Here is a 25485-nt window from a genome sequence, read left to right as displayed (position 1 = left end):
CGCAATACAAGAGAACCTCTCCTAAGAGAATGAACTCGGTTACTAACGTAACGGCGGTTCTCTCTAGAAGAGGGAACGAGTACTGCATATCTTTGCCGTGCCTGCAACACGCTCTGGTTTGCTTCGGGGATGAAAAACCAGATTATCAGCCCATCAAGGTAAATTTATAGGCACAGGCCCAGTTGGCTTAGGCGGCCGCGGGAGGTGACGTAGTGGGCGCGAAGTGCCCCCATTGGATCTGACATCACCAAGGGCCTCACTCGATAGGCTGCTGCAGTTGCCGCAGGACAGCCAATAGCCATGCGGGCCGTCTTGCCAATGTTTGCATGCTGCCGCAATGCGTTTTACATTAATTCATAATTAAGGATAATTTTTGGCTTCAATATCTCGTGGAAAAGAGGTTTTCCCCTAGCGTAAGATATTACGCAGTACTTGTTCCCTCTTCTAGAGAGAACCGAGGTTACGTTAGTAAACAAGTTTCTTTCTTCTGTTGAACACAAATAAAGATATCGTTTTTAAAGTTTGGTAATGAAACAGTTGACAGAAAATAGTAGGGAAAAAATATTATGGAAGTCGATGACTGTCAACTGCCTGTTTACCAAAATTATTGAAAAAAAATCCTCATTTGCGTTCAAGAGGAGAAACAAACTCATACAGGTTTGGAACAACCATTTCTGGGTGAACTATCCCTTTAAGGTTGTGCAATTGTTCAGAACAAATTGACTTTCTGAACTATTTACATACTAGACAGCCACCGTTTTTTAGTTTTCGTCAATATTTCTGTCAATAATTCAAGGATACTTGCATACCCAAAATTCCTGTTGTTACAAAATGGTTGCAAAAAAAATGATAGTGAGGCAGATCTATTTTCTGCTGCGACATCTTGGATTGCTTTGCTTGTAGCAATTCACATTCTGTGAGCAGCAAACAAGAAAATTTGATCTTCTAAATGAGATATCTGAATTAATTAATTTATATCAATATTTACATTTGTTATTAAAAGCTAATTCTTTGTACTCCTTAGGTTATGTGACTGTATATTTAATTCAAACAAATACGCAAATGATTAATATAGTCAGATTTAATCAATAAAAGTATGTGGCTGTATAAATCCTCTGCTTTTTGTACTGAAGCACCTCCTTCTCCTGTCCTGTAAACACTGATATCTGCACCCCCAACAGTGTAGGCCTATGTGAACCTGTTGAACCAGGTTTGCTGATAGTACAATCCAAACAGCATATTATTGAATCATGATTAAGCACACTCACTGCTGACATTTCTTAAAGGGATCATTCATTAAAAAAAGGAAGATTCTGTCCTTATTTACTCACTCATGTTGTTATAAGTGAGTGTATGCTCTCTTTTTCTTCCATGAAATAAAAACGAGAAAATTTTAAGATGGCCACTCTTTTCCATGCAATTATGATTAATGAGGACTGTTGTAAAAGCACCATAAAATACCATAAAAGTGATCCATACAACTTGCACTTCATTTCAGTCCTTCATTTAAATCCATCATGTGATGGATTTCTGTGAGGAAACAAACTGGAATATGGAATAATTCTTCACTCCAGTGATGTGATCACTTCCACCAGTCCAGATCAATGGAGTCAGGTGGCCTACTGAATCAGCCTTGTTACCTGGAACAAGTTATTTATTGAAAAGACCTGATAAAAGTAATGCCTCATTTCTGAATTGGTTATCCCTTCTGGGCTTTCTTAACTTTTTTATGCCCTAGCCTTATTATATTATTTCCTCTGTCTCATTCACTCAGATGTTCATCATTGCTTACATTGCATGAATGCCAACTATACTGGCACTTTTACCTGGGACCCTTGCAATGTTTAAATGGAACACCCTACATTCTAGATCACTGGGTAAATTAAGGGTGAATTCCAAAAGGCGTTTTTGCACCCTTAAAGGGCACTTTTGGAAGGGGACTGCATTTGTAGGGCTGTTGTGAAAGTGAGCAACTAAATCCCTTCAAAGAGCCCTTCCATGGGTCTTCCATGAAGGAACATGCAATGGTCACTTCAAGGAAGTAATTTAATAGTTTAAGGTCATGTTTTGCCCTTCGGAGTGAGTAGGGCATAGGGATGCCCAGTTCCGATTGGAATTTTCCCTTAGTGCGAGCGCTGCGAGTTGCTGCTGTGACGTCAGTTGCATTGTTGTCTGTGGATCTGCCACAAGTAAGTAGACTCGCTCCCTCTGTCAAAATCAAGGGGTCGAGGGTCTGTCCGAATAAACTTCACTCCCCCACTTGACAAATACATAGTTGATCGCACTTCAAAATGGTAGCAGAGATTCTCCTGAGGGGAAGTGTTTAGGGAAGTATGGCTGCGTCCTAAATCGCATAGGCCTACTGTCTTTACTTATTTTGAAGTAATTACTTCACAGCCGCTGAAAAAGTATGTTCAAGAATGAATGTAATCTGGACGCACTACATTCGCCATGTTGTCATTATCATGTCACCTAGGCATCTAGGCTACGATATGCCTTAACCGCTTCTCTCGTGTAGACACACTCGGTCTCCACCAGATAATGGTACACGTCTGGATACGACACTTCAGGTAAATGTTTTACGTTCTGAGTGAATGCCTCAGCGTCTGATTTAAAGGGTCCGGTAATTCCACGCAATCGCCTATTTTAAGTTTTTTTGAATATCTTAACTGTTCTGGTTTAGCTAGACTTAAAAAGTATGAGCTTGTCATTTTGTTTTGACTGTGCTGTAGTTTAAAAATGGCGACACCGGAAGTGCCTCAGGGCCAGACATGCGCAGTAGCATTCCAATGCGTTTGTTATTGTTTACGTTATTGAAATGGTCTATACTCAGTTGCATTGCTTCACAGCCATTCGTGGTTCATAAATCCCATAAATGTGCAAATTTCAGAAACTCGCTGAAATTAGTAAGTCATCCGGATACTTTTTGCCTACTTATTTATAAGTACAGTGAATTCGGACACAACGTTAGGCAACCTCTTTTGTCACATAGGCTACTCTTTTTTTGACAGCTATATAGAAAGTGAAGTTAAACACAGTCCCAGATGTCACATCAAGAGGAGGCGATCGTTGTTTTGATTAAATATTATGAGGGCACATGAATTTTAAGAATTCAATTGAATAGAATTCAATTTATTTTTAAGTGAACAATTCCTCCAAGAACACATTCACCTTCAAAAGTCCTTTTTTTTTTTTACTGTTTGTTATTTCTTTTTCTTTTTTACTTCATCCAAGTGGACTCAATTACCCAACATGCTGTGCTGTCATCGCACCGCCCTTGCTGGGGCGCCCCGTGGCTCGCGTCAGTGTTGCGCAGATTCGGTTTGAACCGAAAGCGGAGTGTGACCTTCCCGGGCGGCGGAGACCGGCAGGAGACCGAGCGAGCGGACCCATGTCAGCACTCCCGTCCACAACCCTCGCCACAGAGATGAACAACAACAACTTAGCTGGAGATGAAATCGGGTAAGACTCTGTGTGTTATATGACAGTGTTTGGATGTAACGTAACGTTACCCGTCCGTTTCCAGCGGAGAGAGATGCGCAGCGGGCCGCCGGAGGACAGCAGATAGCAGGGAACCAGCCCGCCGGGATCCGCACTCACACTGGTGCACCAGCAAACTCCTTACATTTGAGGATCACGGCGACACCGACACGTTCTCGGTTAATTTAGCTGATAAAATGCTTGGTTATCGAAGCAAAGAGAAAGATTGACAGTCAGAAAATGGTCAACTGTCAAACTGGATGCTTGCATCACTCTCTTTTTATGCTGTAAGTTTCTGATAAACGAACTGGTGTATTATAGCCTTATTTTTGTCGTTTAAGTTGTTTAAACACAAACTGGAAGTTTATACCGCTCTCTTTCATAAGTTTATAATCAAACTGTAGGCTACTGGAGGCTCGTATGTTGTTTTGTAATCCTGTAAGTTTATAATCCCAAACTGGAGGTATGTAAAACTCCCTTTTTTTTATAAAGTCACATTGAAGGCTGACATAATGTAAGCTTTTTAATAATCATATTGAGGGATTGTATCTCTGAGACTTCTAATCGGAGCAGAAGAGGAAATCTTGATGCACAGTGTTCTCCAGCAGTGACCCAGCCTGCAGCATTTACATTAGCCAGGTGGATTTGTTAACCAGCTCATGTCTAACTCAGAGATGGTTTCGGAAGCAGATCAGGATAATTTGGATGTCTTTTGATAATGACCCGTTAAACCGCACTGATCAGTCAGATCAGGCTTTCAGTGCCAAGGGCATGTTTTCCCTCCTTCACCTTGACTCATGTTCCTTTCTGAATGATCACAAATGCATTGTGACGTTCCCTCATCTTTGTGTTGCAGGAAGCTGTTTGTGGGTGGATTGGATTGGAGCACCACCCAGGGTGAGTGGAACTGTCCTATTAACCACCATATAGTTTTATACTGTAACATTCGTTGCTATGTAGGGGCTCTTAAATAATGCAAGTGGCAGCTGCAAGGCTCTATCACACAGTGTGTGTTTCAATAAAAGCACAGTCTTGTTTTGCACTGCTGGGTAATATTATGCACGCTATAAAATTCTGCATAAACTTTAATATGTGCTCAGCATGTTCTGGGCGTAGAAACCCGCTTGTCACTCAGGGCTAAGCTTGCCTTTTCAGTATGTGGGTGCAAGTGAGACAGCCTGGGTTAGACGCAAGCTCCAGAAATCCGATAAAGCCCGTATCAAGTAGCATGCGTAAAATGCAATGAGGAAATCAATGGAAAATGATCTAATAATGTACACGGAGTATATAATAATTTAATCATAATATATTTCAAAGCCTTACTTGTTACTCCTGTCTCATGATTCCTTAATGTCTAATTGCTTTTCCTGCTTTGACATGTTTCCACATGAGAAACAGAATTGTGACGTTCTGAATTTTGATCTTTGGGCTAGGGCTGCACAATTTTCTTTAGGCTACTTCAGCAAAAATTAATTCTAAGTTAACTAATGTAGCGAAGTAAAAGGTCCTCAAAACAGATGACAAGTAAACAGCCCACAATACAATAAGAACAAAGAAACTAATTACAAATAAAATTGACAAATAAAGACAGCAAAAGGAAAATACAAATAAAATAAACCTTGCTTTAAGTTTTTTAGGAAGATGTACAAACAGGGGTATTCATATATAAGTAATAGCCTACAACAGAAACTGACTAATCAAATTTAAAATAACATTGCTGTATACATTAAATATAGTCTAAGCCTTATTGAAGCTACAAAAGTTATCCATTTAAGAGCAGTGAGCGATTTTATCTTTGTCTTTTGTTGTTTGATTAACATCAACGACACTAAAGCAGTAATATTGGGCTGCTGTCACTTTAAGACCGATCACACGGATGCAATATTCTGTTATACACGTGTTTTCTTTCTCAACATAACTGTCTATGTCACTATAGACATAATCTACTGTGTTTACGAGGATACTTAGAAAAAAGTCGTTTTTACATTTCTGAGTTTAGCGTTTTTGGCGCAAATCCGAAGCCCACAGTATACTTTTGCTAATGCGTGTTCAGTTTCTTTCACGGCTTAAAAGAATAGTTCACTTTGAAAATAATTTTTGATATGTTTTAGCTTGCCTCGAGGGCATCCAAGATGTAGGTGTCTTTGTTTCCACTGTATTTTCAATTTTGATATTTTTAGGTCAAACCGTTCTTGTCTGTCAGTCATATAATGGAGGTCTATGGTCACCACCTCAAAGAGCATGCACAGAGAAGTCCAAATTAAACATGATTTAATGACTCGTAAATGTAAATACACGTTGATGGCCTAAGACACGAAATGAGCGGTTTGTGTGAGAAAACGAACAGTATTTATATCGTTTTTACCTCTTGTAACCACAACCACGTTCAACTGATCTGAAGGCACGGTCGCTTCGGTCTGCGTGATTTCTCTTGTACGTCACTCATTGTTTACACAGAGATTTGAAGTTTTACCTTTCACTGTGAAGATCTAAACATATTTAGATATACAGGAAATCGCAACGGAAGATGATTTCGATATATCTAAATATGTTAAATATGCGCCTTCAGATCAGTTGGACGTGGCTGTGGTTACAAGAGGTAAAAACGATATAAATGCTGTTCGTTTTCTCACACAAACCGCTCGTTTCGTGTCTTAGGCCATCAATGTGTACTTACATTTACGAGTCATTAAATCATGTTCAATTTGGACTTCTCTGTGCATGCTCTTTGAGGAGGTGACCATAGACCTCCATTATATGACTGACAGACAAGAACGGTTTGACCTAAAAATATCAAAATTGAAAATACTGCGGAAACAAAGACACCTACATCTTGGATGCCCTTGAGGTAAGATAAAACATATCAAAAATGTATTTCAAAGTGAACTATCCCTTTAATGCGCTTTTAATGAAACCGTTTAATACTAAGCACGTCCCGCAGTTTAAGAACAGTTGACTGCATTTTACAACACTCTTATTCAGCATATTTGGATGTTAAGGTTGGCTTGGTGGGAACGAAAGCGCACCGCTGAATGTGGCAGCGGCACAATAAATGTTTCACCTCAATTATCTTGTTTTCATATTTGTTGGAAGCTGAAATCAAAAATCAATTATGATCAATCACACAACCCTACTTTAGGACATCTACTATCACTGGACTGAAAGCTGTATAAGATTTATGATTATGTGCGGAAGAGCTTTCAAGAATACATTACTCGCATACACTTTACAGATCATTTTGCTTGACTGAGATATGTACTGCAGTTTATAATTCCTACATTGCTGTTTTAAAGTTTGGGGTAGGTAAGGTAAAAAATCTTTTCTGTATCAAAAATACATTAAAACAGCCATTTTGAATTGAAGTTGAAGAATAATTAAGTAAAATATTATCATGATTTATTATATCTGTATATTCTGTCTCTATTTAATTTAATGTAACGTATTCCTGTGCAGAACTTTCAGTATCATCACTCAAGTCTAAAATGTAGGTACTCTGGACAATCTAAAAAAAAAAAAAAAAACATATTTTGGGTTTTGTTGTTTACTACATAATTCCATATGTGTTCTTTGATAGTTTTGATATATATATATATATATATTAGGGCTGTCAAATGATTAATCGCATCCAAAATAAAAGTTTGTTTTTACATAATATATGTGGATTGCACTGTGTATAATTATTTTGTGTATATATATATATATATATATATATATATATATATATATATAAATACACACACATGCATGTATATTTAAGAAAAAAATATTATTTATATATAAAATATTTATATATAATATAAATCTATATACAGTATATACATGAAAATATTTCTTAAATATATACAAGCATGTGTGTGTATTTATCTATATAAAATAATTATACACAGTGCACCCATATATATTATTGTAAACACAAACTTTTATTTTGGATACGATTAATCGTGATATCGTGACAGCCCTAATATATATATATATATATATATATATATGAAAAAAATTCTGAAGACATCAAAGCTAGGAAAGAACATGTATGGAATTATGTAGTAAACAAAAGAACCCAAAATATGTTTTATATTTTATATTGTCCAGAGTATGTGAGTGATAATACTGAAAGTTCTGCACAGAAATACATTACATTAAATTAAATAGAGACAGACTATACAGAGATAATTAATTATGATAATATTTCACTTAAATATTCTTCAACTTCACTTCAGTTTTTACTGTATTTTTGATACAAAAAAAAAAAATTATACTTTTAAAACCTTACCTACCCCAAACTTTTGAACAGCAATGTAGTTATTGTTCATAATTCCATAGGTGAGCCAAACCAGATGGCTCACCTCTGCCATTTTACAGATGAAGCAAAGTTTGATCATTGGACACAAGGATATGATAGGGTTTTCCTCTCTTTTTACAGTTAAGTCTTTTTTTTGCTATCCTAACTAACTATACAAACCTGCAGTTCTGCCACCAGATCAGATCCACTGATCTAAATGTACTAAAATGCACCTTATTCCTTTCTGTGTTTTTTAGAGACTTTGCGAAACTACTTTTCTCAGTATGGAGAGGTTGTGGATTGCGTCATCATGAAAGACAAAAGCACAAATCAGTCCAGGGGCTTCGGCTTTGTGAAGTTTAAAGACCCCAACTGCGTACGGACCGTCCTGGACACCAAACCTCATAACCTGGATGGAAGAAATGTGAGGAGAATGACTGATAATTCTATTTTGCCCAATCATGATGATAACTGCATCACATATAAATGCTCATTTAAAGACATCCAAAGTCAAAAACCTCAGTTCTCGTGGCATGCTGGTTTGAATAAATGTTATCTGTTTATTCTCACAGATCGACCCAAAGCCGTGTACGCCTAGAGGTATGCAGCCAGAGAAGACTCGAGCAAAAGACGGCTGGGTGAGAACTGTAATGCAAAGCCACATTAAATGTGTTTTCTAAATCCAAGTTTGTTCATTAGAGTCTGAAAACTAAAGTTTATTTACAGTCATCTCCAGTCCTTGCCTTACTCTAAAAAAAAGTCTAAATATTCTCTTTTTGTGTGTGTGTGTTTTAGAAAGGAGGCAAAAGCGACAGCAATAAATCTAAGAAGATATTTGTGGGTGGAATTCCTCATAATTGCGGTGAAGCTGAACTCAGGGATTATTTCAACAGATTTGGAGTGGTGAGATGGACACAGATACAGAAATGTACCATTTTTTTTCTTTAATCAGTCTGTGACACTCATAGGGCATTATTAATAACTAGATAAATTTCATAAAAATGTTGGTGGTCACATGGTCATGAACTTGCTTATTTGATTTATTACTAGAAATAGTGCAAAATCATGTCATTTCTTTTAAATTTGATTTTGAATTCATGAACTTCAAAATTTGTACACGCCTATGGCCCCACTGTTTTATAAATGATGCCTTTTTTATCGCCGTTTCGTCCTTCACTGGTTCTGTTCTCCCTTTTGAAGGTCACAGAGGTGGTAATGATCTATGACGCAGAGAAACAGAGGCCTCGAGGTAAACCACACGTTCATATTTGCTCCCATTCAGTCTCTCTCTCACCTCATGCGCAAGACAAACTATTCCCACCCAAAGAGAAGAGAACATCACGCAGGACATCCATTGCTCTGATGTGTTCGATGCTTGGTTTGGTGTGTCTCAACTCTTGCATGGTGGCAAGGCAAATCAGCAGCATCCACATGACACGCAAACATTTGCATCAAACATGTGCAGTTCAGCTTCTTGCACATCTGCTTTTCCTAAAGGAGTAGGTCATCCAAAAATCTATTCCGACTTGTTTTTTCTTCTTCTGTGGAACACAAAAGGAGACATTTTGAAATTATCACTTTTTTTTGTGTGGTAACTAAATGTGATTCGCTATTTTTAAATAGATGCTCGCTAAACGCAAGATATTCATTAGTGAATAACAATTTCAATTTGAATCTGTTCAAAAGACTTGCAACCTATAACGACTTGCACTGCTTCTTAATAACAACAACAAGGGACTCGCTGTACCTTTAAAGGGAATAGTTCGCCCTAAAATGAAAATTAAGTCAACATTTACTCACCCTGGTGTTGTTTTAATGCCGTATGCCCTTCTTTCATTTTTGGACCAAAAAAATGTCCTGCTTGCCCATGTCCATATAATGGCAGCGAATAGCGACAAGCTTTTTAAAGAAGACACGGAAGTATCAAAAAATGATCCGATGCTACACGTAACATGTGTCATATATTCCAAGCATCCTGGGTTTATATGAAAGGTTTTGGTAAAATACGAACTGAAGTTTACTGTACTATTTAACAAAAATCCTGACCTTGGCCTTTGGTCTTCAGGGCAAGGCTATGCAACGCGTGTTCGTGTGAATCCAACTCACCCTGGAAAAGCACACAAGTTGTGAGAAAACAAGATAAAAAAACCCTGCGACATGAAATACAACCTATGTACCTTCTTTTCTGAGGTGAATTTATCTATTGTGCTCGTCGTAAAAAGAAGTTATGGCGTTCACATCTGTCACAACTGTCATTTGGACTGTTATCAGACCGGTCTGGAGAAATTCAACTCTCCAAAAAATATACTGATACTTTTTTCGGATTTCTGGGTGTTGTATTTCATGTCGCGTACTATTTAATAATCTTGATTTCTCACAACTTGTGTGTTTTTTCTTGGCTCGCCAACTGCTATTTGATAATACATCACCAAACCCTATCGTATACGCCCAGAACACATGGATACACGATACATGTCACATGGGATCATTCTGTGATACTTTTGGTTAAACCTGTTAAAATCTTTTTGGAGCTCGACCGATTTGGGCGCTACTCTTGTATTGAATAGAGCTCTGCAAATATATATATTTGTAAAAAATCCTTTTTATGTTCCATGGGAAAGTAAATAACAGGTCAAAGAGTAGATCATTTTAAGTTTTGCGTGAACTATACCGCTGTAAAATTTGAAATTGTAGTGCATTATGGCTGACATCTTTCAGATATGATTCTCACTGTTTTATTATAATTGAAAACAGACTGTGGCCATGACCCGGTCTAGCTGAAGAACCAAAGTGAAACAAAGCCATCAGTACGACTGAATGGATAAAAAGAACAAGATTTCCATTGTAAAAGTGTCATTTAAACCATGTCCTTCCATGTCTTCCAGAAAATAGTTTGCTCTGCTTTTACTGTTTAAATTAAAAACGCTTTTCACCTTTCACTCTCGTTGGGTATGGATGGAATAGTTTGTCATGTGAACATTTGTAGTTGACCTACTGAATTTCCAATCAATTTCTATTAACCTATAGACATTTAATTAAGTTTTTGTTTTTTTTATTAACATTTACATTTGATTGATCTACGAAATGAGTGTTTATTGCAAAGTAGTACATTTAAGTAAGCCCTTTCTATCTTTCTTTTTATGTCCCTGTTTTCCTTGTCAAGTGTTTGAATGCATTAACGTTTTTCCTGAGATATGTCTGTTCTTTCTTGTAGGATACAGTACAGATAGTGGCACCACACAGATTAAGGCCTGGTGTGAAACACACTCATGCCTGTTTCTCTGGTGTAAACACAGTTAATGCTTCAGTTTGTGCCCAGCTAAAGGCAGTGGCTTATCCTCAGACAGTTCACACATTGCTTTCTCTTCACTTCCTATTGAGAGATGCAGTGTGTGTACAGTGTGGCAGATGTTCTCTGTTTGCGCTTTGCTCTTCTTAATAGCATAATTACACACTGTCTAGCAGTTAAAAGCAGAAAGACAGGTTTGTGTTCTCAGTCGCTTTATGGATGCATCTCCTTATTGTTCTTGACTGCAATAGCAATGGGCCAAGATGGTCGACTTATCGTCCAGCAACCATCAATTACTAGTTTTTGGGCGTCAGCAGTGCAAATTAGCATCCAGCACTCTTTGTGAAGTTTTGTCTCTTAATTCATCCCACTTAAGGAATTTAAGAACTTTAAAAACTACATTTTTACAACACTGTGTCAAATTAAAAAAAAAGGTTAATAACTTTTAAAAACACAAGAATGTGTCCTGTGTGGAACAGCCCCTAAACAACGACTTGTCAATTTTGATAGTCTGTAACAGGCAAGAACGCTTTGAAATAACTTGTAAAAGCCTCTATCACTGGCAACTTTCTTCTTTAATGAAACCAGGCCTGATGATGAAGGGCAGGTTGGGTATATTTAGTCCTCATTTAGACGGATGGTTCTGCTCCAAATAGTGTACGAATTCTCAGATCTCTTCAGTCTCAAAGGACGTGCAATCAGAATCAGGTTAGATCCCAAAGTGGAGATTCTCGCAGCCCTGTTCTGCCACAGTTATCTGATCTGACAGAAACTAGTTCACACTGGTGGATCTGGCGCAGCTAAACTCAGCTGCTGCTGGAGGATTGTGCTCTGTCTTATCGCCTAAGTGACCTTGGAATGGCGCTCCGATTCGGCGGCCCACTTTGATAGTTTTGCCTGCGTGACCCCTGCACTTGTGGGTGCACGCAGTTGCTTTTTTTTACTATCCCCAAGCCTCCGAGTAGATCTTGGAAATTGAGCATTAACTGGGCTTACACCACACGAGAAACGAGGCTGCATTAAATGTTTCACAAATATCCTTATATCCTTGTGGTGCTTTTGTTACAATCTATGTTCTCTTGGTTTGCCCAAAGTACTGAGGCATTTTGGGAAGCTTCGAGAAAACCAGTAAAAAAACCTGTAGTTGTAATGATCATTCTTCTTGTTATGCATTGATAATTGTGGTTGCTGCTCGCATTTGTTGTGTAAGATTGGGGTGGTGATGAAAATGAGGTTCGGATGAAACTTAAAAAAACGTAAAAAATATATAATTCAAGCCCAACACTTGACAAAGATCTGTCGTCAGTAACGTTGAGGTTGCATAAGACCCGGCTTCAGTTATCGAATGCCTTCCTCTGCTGTTAATCATTAAATATGTCCAGGGTTTAAAGTATTGAAGGGAACAGAATAATACATAACAATTCTGTCCTTTTGGCCTCCACCTGCGATCTTTCCTGGTGACTCGGGCCGTGATGTCATCCGAACCTTAGGTACCCCCCACCCCATCCCTCTTATGTTCTTCTAGCTGTTCTGTCCCAACACCCTGCTGCTCTGTTGACTTTTGGTCGTTGGCTAGGTTTTGGATTTATTACTTTCGAGGCCGAACAATCAGTGGACCAGGCTGTCAACATGCATTTTCACGACATCATGGGCAAAAAAGTGTGTAGTTGTAGTTTTATTTTCCCCTACAACAGAAACCAAAGCTTGGGCGACCAAACATGCGCAAATTAAAAGTTATAGAATTGACGTTTAACACCTAAGGGAGTTTTTTTCTAACACGATGGATAAGTTTTGCAAACGTGTATAATCTCTGTCCATGTTAGTCGCCCAAGGTTTGGTTCATTTGGACCTCTCCTTTAGGTGCTGTAATGCTGTATAAAAGTGACAAACTTAGGGTTTGTACCCTAAATGTACCATATTAAAGTATTCAAATAAATTCATTTGTTAGTATACTTTGTTACAATATACATATATATGCTATGGGAACTTTATAGCATTGTTATATCAGCACTCACCTAAAGAACTGGTTAGTTTCCTTTTTTTTCTTTTACTTTTTCTTTTATTCAGGTTAATACTGTCAGGTCACTTACTATTTGAGTTCTGTATTATCTCATAAGGCAAAGAGAAATCTCAATGAAGTGACCTCAATGTTTGAATCTCCATACTGTGTCTGGTAATCTACTCCAAATGGGCTTTGGGCGGGTAGAAAAAGTCTCTCCAGTGTAAGGTTTTTGTCTGATACCTAGGTGTATTAGTCTGTTTCGACGGATAGCGCAAGACTGAACAAGTCGGATGACGTGTTATCTCACCTCACCAGCTCGACTTAGTAAAGTATCACTCCCAGCACGGTCGCTTTAAGGAAGTTGATCTGCGTTCTGAAAATATAACACTAGCATTTTTCACATATTTGGACTAATAGTCTCATTTATTCAGAGACAATCACGTGGGTCTGCCTCGGACTCTCTGCGTTTGGTCTCTCGAGGCATTTCCTTGCTCTGTCATGGCTGCACTGTGCTGATTTAAAGTGAAAAACCACTTCCAGCAAGTTTTGCTCAAGACTCCAGAATAGCTCCGTAGTTTCTGTCCTACATTGAGTTTGTTCTCGCCTGCTTACGCTCTCCTTGACTTGGGTTTATGTTCCTGAAGGAATCAGGTGCTACGGTACCTGGGTTATTGTTCTTCACATGACATTATTTCATTGGGGGTTTAGGGGGGGGGTGGGGCTATATGTTATAAAATTAGAAACTGGAGCATATCAAACTGTGTACCAAATCCCAGCTCTACTGTTGGACGTGAAGACTTGCGCGAGGCCTCCCATCACTCTGAGCGGTGATGCCCGCGGGAATGGGGGGGGGAGGCATGTTGCCGATTCGAGGATTGCAGACCACTCGCTCAAACTGATACCTAATTAGGTCGACAGTGAGAGAGGAGGAGAGAGACGAAAAGAGAGTCGTTACGTTTATGCTGCTTTCCAACGGAAAAATATCGTCTCTCGCTCTTGATGCAAGGTGACCCCAATAACTCACCCCCTTTAGAGTCTCAAGTCTATTTCTGGATTTCCACTTTAAATGGAATGAAACTTCCCTCTGTGTGTTTGTCCATTTTTTAATCGAGTGGCAGGTCATTGGCTTAATTGGCTAATTATATAATTAGTGGTAATTGCTAAGGCTAGCATCTGAAAAGCAAATCTGAAACCCTCTATTCTGCTTAAATCAGATAGTTTTTTTTTTTTTTTGCGATTGGATTTAAGATTTTCACCTGACCGATTATACATTTATATTAAAGTCGTAATGAAATGAAAATTGGCCCTTATCTATTTTCCAAATGCATCTTATTGTTCGTACTGTGGACAATATATCCATGCACTTTTCAGTTTGTACTTGATGTATTTATTTTGGCGATATACATGGTAACACTTTATTTTACAGTGCCATTGTTACATGTAGTTACTATAGTAATAACTATAAATTATGTAGTAAGTACATGAAGTTACTTAATATTTCTCAGTACTTAAATGTATAATTACAGTGTAACAATGACACCTTAAAATAAAGTGTAACCCATTTTTTATAATCACAATATCATAACTCAACCTTCTGGAGAAACAACAGACTTCTCTTTGACGTATGCTGACACCATCCAATCAACAACCGATGGATTGAGCCCTCTACCGTATAACAGTGAAAAAACAGCTAGACAGAAAATTCAGTCAGTGGTGGGAGTTAAAGCTACACTGTGTAACTCTTTTAGTTTATTCTTAGCTAAAAACACTTAGTTCTTTCAAAAATATATGTGCTCATTAATGTATAGTAATAAAGTATTCTCGTGAGTGTATAATACGCCATTGAAAATACATACGGGTAAGGGGTTCTAATGTCGGTCGCCATGTTGCCCCTTCATCTTGAAAGTACATTAGCCAAAGAGGGACAAACCCGTTAATTCAAGCTTCGCCTTTCGCGTTTACGATTGAGTTAACACTCATGGACGAGGTCGAACTGGAAGCCATGTTAATCTTTGACTACACTGGTAGGAGTTAAAACGAAATCGGAATTGAGAGGAACAGAAACTAATATTCACTCGATGGTCATATACCTTTTCACCAATAGATGGGGGTTAAAATCACACAGTGTAGCTTTAAAGGAGAGTCACAACACATATCTAGAGACAAGAATATTGTAGGGTCTTATAGGATGGGCTCTTTTGACTTGGGTCATTAAGAAACAACATAGACGTGCGTTAAAAAACCACTCGCCTAACTACTCACGTCAACCTACCGTAGCATCATAAGCAAGGGTCAATACCCATCTATTCATTTTAATTTCATATTTGACACAGTATGAAGATTCCTCTCTGGTTAGACTTTTGTTTCTCCATTTTTAATATTTGCATGTTAAGTATTTGGTACAGTTAGATAATGAAACATCACTGATCCTTATATGTCTATTGTCGTATCTAAACTGAGATTCTTAAGCATTAGCCAGGGGGGGAGGTAAGTCTTCATTTCTATCAGCAGTTTATAACTACTTAAAAGAGCTGAGATATAAGAAACGTACTGGGACGGTGTTTCTGAGATACGTCTGTGAAAAATAAATATTTATTGACACGTTTAAGCAGAAGTCATCTGCCTGATATGATCTTTAGAGTTTTAGTGGAGACCTAAATGTCCCTTTCATACCCAAGTACCTCAGAAACATTGGTTAAAAAGTTATCAAATAGTCGAGACCAAGTATATTCCATTCCATCTGGACTATGCTCATGTATTTGGCCTAAGTAAGCGTATCTTTTCTGAGGTGAGGGCTAAAGTTTCTGATAGGTGAGTGGGGGAAGTAGGCAGTATGTTAATTCTCCTCTTGCTAGTTACGACCTCTTGTCCTTTGTGCAGGTTGAAGTGAAGAAGGCGGAACCACGAGACAGCAAAGTTCCCGCCCCTGGTCAGCTGGGAGCCAATCAGTGGGGGCCCCGAGCCATCTTAAGCGCAGCCAATGGCTGGGCAGCACAACCGGCTCCGAGCTGGCAGCAGAGCTACGGGCCTCAGGGTGAGTGACACGATAGGCCAGAACGCAGCAGGATCGTAACACGTCCCGACCTGAAAAATGATACTAAGAGCCTACTGGTGTCAGTCATGCTTTGCTTTAGGTCAGCTTGCGCTGTTTGCGCCATCTGGCTAAACCACACTGGGTTTGTCCACTGTGCGGGTGGGAATGTTTTCATGTAGATCTCGCCCAAAATAAGCCTGCTCTGCCTGGCTTGAATACACACATGCAACACTTTAATTAAACACATTCTGGTTTCGCTCACATTTTTCTGTTTTGAATTTAAAAGTAGTTTCATGGTCTGGTGGATGGAAGTTAAAATGTGTTTTTTGTTCCAGGTGTTTGGGTTACTACAGGTCAACCTATTGGTATGTTCTGTTTTATTATTGCAGTTTGATTTGGTTATATTAGTTAATTCAGTGATTTTTGACTGTATATGTATCTCTAATAGGCCTATTCACATCAACTCCTATTATATTATATTAATTACAATATATTATTCGAACTTGTTTGGGCTCAGTAAGACCTATAAATACATATAATAAATAGTTTTGAAAGTAGTCATTTTAATATATTTTAAAAATGTAATTTATTCCTGTGATGTCAAAGCTTAATTTTCAGTCCAGTCTTCAGATTCAGAATATGCTGATTTGGTTCTCAAGAAAGATTTATTGTTATTATTATCAAATTTGAAAAAAATTGTGCTGTTCAATATTTTTATGAAAACTGTGGTACATTTTTTTCCAGGATTTTTAATAAATAGATTTTGACAAGAATTTATATATTTTGTAACATTACACATTTTTACTGTCACTTTTGATCTATTTAAAACTTGCTAAATTTATTTATTTACAACATATTACTTCATTTCCATGAACGAAAAAAAGGAACAGGAAGAAGAAAAAATCTTGTAATATCTGTCCCTATTTGTGCACAGTAAAAGAAACAGAAGACAAAAACGGCTGCTTTATGAATGGATCAACCCCAATCCTCACCTCAATCACCAAACATTTTCAGTAATCATTTTCAGTAATACCTGTTTATACACTTAATTATCTTCATTTTCCTTGTAACATTCCTGTATTTTTTTCTTATACAAATTCTTAAATTTACACACATTTTTGCAACACTTCAGTTCGTAGTTCAATGTGTTCCAAAGTTTAACTCCGTAAATAGACAAACACATCTGTTTTTGTGTAGTACGTGCAAAAAGAGTTTTGAAATGATATTGCCTTCTATGGCTATCCTCCTCTGATACGAGAGCGAATACATTTTGTAAGTCCATAGGCAGAACTCTCTGCTTTGCTTTCCACATACAAATCAAAATCTTCAAATCAACCAAATCTTTGAATTTTAGAAGTCCAGAATTTAATTCTAAATAAATAACACCTAAGAATTTTATCTCATTAACTCGTTCAATATCAGTTCCTTCAATTACTATTCTTACATTTTCATTCTTTTTACGATTACCAAAAATCATATATTTAGTTTTCTCCCAATTTAAACATAATTTATTTTTGTCAAACCATTCCTTAATTTTTACCATTTTCTAAGCTTATATTTTCTGTAATTTCTGACAGATTATTTCCAGAGTAAAAGATATTAGTATCATCAGCAAACATCAAGAACTGTTATAAACATTAATTTAAAAAAATAAAAAAAAAGTCTTACTGACCCTAAACTTTTGAACAGTTCATACATGGTAACACTTTACAAAAAGATCTCATTTGTTAACATTAGTTAGTGTATTAACTAACATGAACTAACAATGAGCAATACATTTGTTACTGTATTTGTTTTTAATGTTCGTTAATAAAAATACAGTCATTCATTGTTTGTTTGTTACTTCACAGTGCATTGACTAATGTTAAATACAACTTTTGATTTTAATAATGATTTTAATAATGCAGTTCATTAGTTCGTGTCAACTAACTAATGAAACCTTACTTTTAAGTGTTACTATACACACACGCACGCACAGTATATGTGTATTTAATAGATTTATAATTATGATTCTCTAAACATTTTTCAGCAAATTATGAGAGATTGGTATTTTGTGTGCATAGATGGTGTGGAAAAATAGTTCTATAAAAGTAAAATATGTTACACTTGCATGTCGTTCAGTTGGACTTGATGTAAATAGGACTTAACTTGATTATATTTGAAGTGAAATCTGTCTGTTTCAGGTGGGTATGGACCTCCTTTATCTGCTGGCCGTGGGGCACCCGCACAACCTCCTTCTCCATTCAATGCATTTCTAGTTGCAGCGGCACCTACAGGAGGATTTGGGGCACCTCAGGGATACCCCCAACAGGGCTTTAGTGCACAACCTCAGTTTGGTAGGTGAAAGATCTCCATTTTTACAGTACTAAGTTGGGATGCACCGATACCAGTATCTACCGTGCTCATTTACTTGTACTCGGTCACAGACATCAGTGGAAAGTTTGTAGTTCGGTCGGATATGTCAATGGCAAAGAAAGTAAAACGAGGCATGTATTACTAAAGTTAACTGGCGAGAGAGGATGTGTTGAATGCTCTTGATTGCTAATTTCTCACTCAGCACACGTGTCATTTGGATTAAAACTAAATCATATATGTAAGTAAAACATGAACTGCTTTGTGATTTATGTATAACAAGTTGTTCCCTATGTTGTTAAGAAAGTTTGCAGGTCATTAAGTTTCATAAACGCAAACATCCAAAGCGTGTGCCCAGAAAACGGCATCTAGACAGTGCGCAAATTAATTGGAATTTTCTTTCACATCTTGTGCTTGATTGGACAAATTCACACAAAATGATGTAAATGCGTCTTACATACGTCTGTCTTGGCGAGTATCCTGGTAAACATAGTGTGTTATATCTTAAAGGGCCCCTATTATGGATTTTGTAGTGTGCAACAGCTCTAAGTGAAAGAAAAATCTGAAAGTGCACCGTATATAATGTTATTGTCTATCAAAAGTAAGAGTCGACTGAGTCAATGAAATGAATCGTTTTTCAAACGATTAAGTCATAAGCCGCTCCGTTTCGTCATGATGTCAAGACGAAACATTAGCTTATTACCCGCCCACATATTGCTATACAATGTGAAGGTAGGCTAAAGCCAGTTTTTTTTTTTCACTGCCCAAGGTTAAAATTAAAGAGCATATTGCAGGTAAAAATCTAAATGAATATATAACCTTGTATGAAAATACCATATGAAAAGTTAATGCAGGATTTAAAATGTTTTAAACACTAATTTAATAGAGAAAGTGAGTGTTTCTTTGACTGCTCGTGAAAACATTGCGTCATTTTCCGTCACTACAGGGAGCCTCAGCCTCGGCTCAGTGCGGAGTAGGCTGATATTCAGTGAGAGCGGTCGTCAGTCAGTGTGTTTTCGGGAGTTTTTGTATTTCAATTTTTTATTTTATTTATTTATTTATCCTTTATTTTACCAGGATAGTCCCATTGAGATAGAAATCTCTTCTTCCAGGGAGTCCTGGCCAAAATGGCAGCACAAAAAAGTTTCACATATATTACAATACAGACATAAAACACAATCTTACATAAAATTTTACCCAGCGCTCATAAAATAAACAAAAGTTACTTTACAAAACATGCACACGTTTCCTTTAAATTGGTCAATAAAAGATTTTTTAAAAACGTTTAAAGGGGGAAGAGTTTTTATCTTTATTATAATCTGCAGCTCATTCCATAACCAAGGGGCATAGAAAGAAAAAGCAGTTTTACCAAGCTCTGAACGCAGTTTTTCACTAGATCTAGTACTATAATTATAAATGCAGTAAGATAATAAACGACATATATAAATTGGTAATTTGCCTAATTTATCATCATCATGGTAAATTATTGTGTTTGTGGAGGTTGCAAAAACTGGTTTGTGCAGGTGAAGAGATGGGATTTCTCTTTCGCATCGGCTTCGAGAAACCCGGCGATATGATGGAGTTCAACATGGGATACCGAAGGAAGAATATTGAAGCAAGAATATTAATTGAAAAACAAAATAACTCATATTGTTTAAATATTCAAATCTTTAATTTTCTGTATGTACTTGAGTATGTTTTTAGTACAAAACAAAAATACTCAAGTATAGTTTTTATACTTTTAATAGTATATATACTAAACATACTCATGTCTATACAAGGTAATAATCTGTACAATATTCTGAGCACAGCGTATATCGTTAGCGAACATGTATATATCTATAAGCTAACACTGGTCTCTCTCACCAAAAGACACCTGTCCTGTTCTCCACTGGTTCTCCTCACACCACAACTCAATGTGTCTCTGACCGTTGTTCTGTCTAACATTATCCTGGCCTGTCCTGCTCTCTTGGCAGCATAGCAGGCTCATAATTGTATGGCTGTAGTCCGTCATACGAGTGAGTATTTCCTCAGTGTCCGAAATGTCATTGCGATTCAATGTTTTCCTGTTGCTTGAATCGACCGCTCTCCCGCCCATTACGTCACGCCCGCCACGCCCATTTACAGATGAGGAAGTCAAGTTTTCTCACAAAAACGACTCCAGAAGCTTCTGTAGTGTATTTACAAGTATATTTGAAAGAAAATCTAGTTCCTACATTATTTTTCTACACATTGACTCGTTGGGTCCTCTAACCTGCAATATCCCCTTTAATCTTTACCACAATATCACAGCAGTGTAATCCTAAACTTTTGCTGTGTTCCCTTTATTTTACTGACGACTGCTTCTTAAATCTCTGAGTTAAATGCAGGATTCACAAACGCTCTTGAATGTGTTCCAAATACTTCGTTATGAGTTTGATATTCTGTAGATCTCCTGCTAATGGCTAATGGCTAATGGCTAACTTATGTTATCCATGTCTTACTGAAATACTTCTGCTAAGCAGCTGTGGGCCACTATTACCTAAAACTGTGTCTATTAATGCAGATTGTCTGTCGTTCTCACTACTTGGAGGAAAGATTATGGAGCAAGATTTTTTTTTACCAACGTTTACGTTACATCAGTCTTGCACTCTAGAGCTCGGCTAATGTGCACATGCAACATGATACAGTTACATGTGTTCGCTGCAATTTATTAGAAAAATTCTCAATAAATAAATATGTACAAATAAGTAATCGGTTTGTTGATGGACATACACTTGTTAATGCTAATGGTGAGGTAGCAAACTGAGTAACGTTAGCATATCAGCAGAAACATCCTGCTCGAATTGTCCTTGTGATGCTCGCATTGATATGGTACAATCAACGTCATAGTTCGTTAGTCTGTGTAGTTTACAGTGTAGGAAGCCTCAGGAAAAAGCAGAGCTGATGTTGTTATGGCTATTTGTTTTCGACGCGCTGTCTGGCCAATCAGAGCAGAGTAGCTCGCGAAAAGGAGGGATTTAGAGAGACTGATTCATCTGACGAGTCGTTTTAGAATCATCGAAAATGTGGTGATGTGCAATGTATAGTAAGAGGAAATTAAACTGTTTTTTGACCTTTGACGCATGTAAATCTGTTGTAGAATACTCAAACAACATTAGGAAACTTTAAAATGGCATAATAGGGGCACTTTAATGAACATAAACAAAGAAAATGCATATTGGATCCATGCCTTTGGCCTTAAAGGGACAGCAGCCTAATAAACCTGCTGCTGTGCTTTTTACTGTTAATCAAGCTACAGAAGACAGAGCAATTACTGCTTTTGACTGAATCAAATTTGTAACTTTATAAAGATTAATCTGTATTTAATTTATATAATGATATTTGCAGTAATATTTCACATTTGATCACTGTATTCAAATTATGTGCCTGAAAACTACTGTTAGGCCTACCTGAGAAACACAAAAACAGCTGTTCATTTAATTTAGCCTTTTTTCTTCTATCGTATTTATTTGTTTCATTTGTAATTTGATTATTTGTTCTTATTTTATTACTGACTGCTTAGTTGTCTTTAGTAATGTTTTAAATTTACATTAATTCGGCTAGTGGTTTTTGCTGTATAATCAAAATTGTAATAGAATATTGTGATCTATCACTAAATAATGTCTATCATTAACCATTGGCTAATAAATTCTTAGATGATATATATATATATATATATATATTTATTTATTTATATATAAATAAGTAATAAGAGTACTCTGACTGAGTGCTTGCAGTTAGGGGTGTGAAACGATTAATCGCATCCAAAATAAAAGTTTGTGTTTACATAATATATGTGTGTGTAGTGTGTAGAATTATTTTGTATATATAAATACACACACATGGATGTATATACTTTATATATATATATATATATATATATATATATGAAGAGTTCAGATGCAAAAGCCTCTAAATGCCATTTGAAATTTTCTTCTTTAATGATGATTTTTATCAAACTTGTATATTTTATTTCATTAATTTCACTTAAATAACAATTAATAGATAATTATCATTGCCATTTAAGTGAAATTACTGAACTTAAATATACAAGTTTGATAAAAATCATCATTAAAGAAGAAAATTTCAAATGGCATTTAGAGGCTTTTGCATCTGAACTCTTCATATATATATATATATATACAAAATTAATATAATACATATAAATATTTGATGTATTAATAGAACATTTTCTTAAATATACACATGCATATGTGTGTATTTATATATACAAAATAATTATACACACTACACCCACATATATTATGTAAACACAAACTTTTATTTTGGATGCGATTAATCATTTCACAGCCCTACTTGCAGTAGCTTTGCTGAGAGCTTTTAGTGTTTCTCTCACATACGCAAAGAGAGAGAGCGCGTGAGACTCTTACATACCACGCAGAATCGACACGCTACATGTAAACGATATTCTTTTTTGTTGTATTTTCCTTTCAAAATAAAGGAATTATTCAGCTTTTAAGAAGCCGGTTATCTCATTGGCTGGCGCTCATCTATTATCGTCCCTGTTTTGATTTCAGCGAATTGCGTTAACGTTACACAATTGTGTTTGAGCGTACCCAGACAACGTGACTAATATTCATGAACCCAGTAGCTCATCAATCCTTAGTGCGTACTATGCGTTCTATGTTATTATTAGTATTATTATTATCTTTTTTTTTTTTTTTACAGAAACACTGAATGACCAACAATATCTTAAGCACCACCACCAGTTCTAAGTTCAGTTAAAAGGACAAATATGCATTCACACATGGTTACCAAGTTTTAGTTCTAATCACTAAAGTCCTATCATTAAATAGTGCTCGATTGTGTAATAAAATAAAATGCAATAAAATGGTATTTCAGTCTGTCGTGTAAACTAAAACATTTACTAGCCTATGGTTTGGTTGGTATCGGTCTCGTCTGGAAAAAGTGGTAATGGTGCATCCCTAGTTTCAAGACTCGCTCACACCAATAATGATAACTATAAAGATAACGGTAAAGATGCAGTTCTAAAAATAAAAGAGTAGCAATATAGTTTGTTGAAATTACTTTCAGAATGTTTTTTTTCCCAGCTGATGAATGATTAAAGAGCTTGAACATTTAACGCAGCAGAAGACAAAACTGCAGCAGTGCTTAGAATAAAACTGGTGTCGCTAATATACTGTAGTTATCTTTATAGTTATCATTCTTGGTGAACAGGCCTTTTAGGGTTGTTATGTGTGACCTGATGGCTCTGGTAATTTTAGCCCCAAATTAAAATTTCTTGTTTAACTTCTTAACTGTCACCCCCCCTTTTTTGAATAGACATGGAAATGCTCATTTCAATCTTAAATGGTTGTAATTCAAGAATGCTTTGGAATATAGACTTGATAGATTGGTCTCGTTTTAAAGAAGACATTTGGCAGATTTTTCTCGAAGTGAAATAAATTAGGAAAGTGAAACAGAAAAAAAGTTATAGAAGTTTGAGTTTATAGAAATGTACAATGTAAAAAAAATTAATTATTCATATTTTATATAAAATATATATTTTCAAAACCTGGGCTACTCTAAAACTGCAGAAAAATCAAAGCCACAAATCTAAACAAGTTGTGTTTCAAATTTTAGGTTGATATCTCAAAAAATGAGCTTTCATTGAGATTTTGTTTGGGCGCAGTACCAAACTTTTTCACTAGGGCACAACCAGACTCCATTACTGCCCATATAAGGGCGTCTCCATTTCCATACGTGTTTTGAGTGATCTAAACCATTATTTTTACAAATTTCACACAATTTATGAAGTAGAAATCCTATTCAGAAGTAGTATGGGTAGTTTGGCAGATTTTGATATGAATTCAACCTCTAGGAATCACATACAAAGCACACGCATGCGCGTTATAGCTTATTGCCATAACACAAATGGTGAATCTATTTTTTTTTTCGTAATATTTAAAACATTTTCAGACCTTTTTTTCTAAAATAATTGAATGGATGCTATCTTTTGAACTCTTGGCATTAAATCAAACTGAGGTTTCTAACTTTTTTTTTTCTGCTATTTCAAAATAAAATAAACACGCTTTATGAGTATGAAAATATTCTTGTTGCAAATTGATAAATTACGGCTCGTGTGTAAATTATTTTGAAAATCAGTCACCAAATATGGAAACTAGAGATTGTAAGCTTTCAAATATAGTAAATTTATATAGTTTGTCAATATTACTTAAGGTCTTTTCTAAGATATTATTGTTTTCAAAAAATAATGGCAAGTGTCCCACCTGTGGGACGGTGACAGTTAACTGGATAAAATATAAATATGCATGGGATATTATAAGAACTGAAACAAGATTGTAATGATTCCTGCATTACATTTCTTATGTCTTTATCATCATAGGATATACCTTTGGAACACCTCAAGGTGACCAGTTTGTAGCACAGGGAATGCCTCCCCCTCCCTCCACGCCGGGCGCAGGGCCTTTAGGTTTTGCCCCGGCTTCGACTCCCTCTCAGGACCTGAGCAAAGCCGCCCCAGCACAGCCAGACTTCTCCTACAGCCAGTATGGTAAGAGCGCACTGAAACGCAGCAACAAAACCACTGCAGATGTGCCGTAGCTGAGGTTCTGTTCACACGTCTGAACGGGCATGATGACATCACATACATGCGCTTCCACGCACACCCTCTGTCTAGATTTCGATTTTTGGTCTGTGGAGGTTTATCCAGTGGTATGTGTGAATTAGATCATCCTGTACTGCAATGCTGCTTTTGACCAGATGAGGCTTCATCTAACGCAGACAAGGGTTTTCATCTGTAGATGTCGCAGCGTTGGATGGTGGGGGTGCCGATAGGATGAAGTGAAGTTGCAATGCATGCGAGATTTCTTTTTTCCGGTAGATTTAACTTTAGACATATTGATACAGAGAATGTCTCTTGGATGCTGACAGTACATACAACATCTAGAGCATCCATTAGACTATAGAAAATAGAACTGACTCTACTGATATAGTCATGGACCCCTATTCTTTAGAGATAGAGCTAAAAGCATCTGGAGGTTAGT

General features: G+C 36.7%; 1 protein-coding gene across 8 annotated transcripts in view; it reads left to right on the top strand.

Annotated features, from left to right (window-relative positions):
• The first annotated feature begins 3295 nt into the window (after window positions 1–3295).
• Window positions 3296–25485, top strand: part of dazap1 (DAZ associated protein 1) — a 32311-nt gene continuing 10121 nt past the window's right edge. For 3 of the 8 annotated variants that reach the window (XM_039667409.2, XM_039667401.2, XM_039667406.2), the window contains exons 1-12: window positions 3296–3462; window positions 3527–3604; window positions 4337–4377; window positions 8017–8183; window positions 8332–8397; window positions 8555–8662; window positions 8960–9008; window positions 12625–12707; window positions 15931–16084; window positions 16420–16449; window positions 18268–18420; window positions 24825–24992. In XM_039667409.2, coding sequence (XP_039523343.2) covers window positions 3392–3462; window positions 3527–3604; window positions 4337–4377; window positions 8017–8183; window positions 8332–8397; window positions 8555–8662; window positions 8960–9008; window positions 12625–12707; window positions 15931–16084; window positions 16420–16449; window positions 18268–18420; window positions 24825–24992 — 1168 coding nt within the window. In that variant the 5' untranslated portion in view covers window positions 3296–3391. Of the gene's footprint in view, window positions 3463–3526; window positions 3660–3742; window positions 3768–4336; window positions 4378–8016; window positions 8184–8331; window positions 8398–8554; window positions 8663–8959; window positions 9009–12624; window positions 12708–15930; window positions 16085–16419; window positions 16450–18267; window positions 18421–24824; window positions 24993–25485 lie in introns of those variants that run through there. The other 5 variants (XM_039667408.2, XM_039667403.2, XM_039667404.2 and 2 more) reach the window with 4 other exon arrangements.

Source organism: Pimephales promelas, chromosome 21, assembly GCF_988280905.1.
Source record: "Pimephales promelas chromosome 21, fPimPro1.hap1.1, whole genome shotgun sequence".
Lineage (NCBI taxonomy): Eukaryota > Metazoa > Chordata > Actinopteri > Cypriniformes > Leuciscidae > Pimephales > Pimephales promelas.
This window is presented reverse-complemented; position numbering and strand designations above follow the sequence as displayed.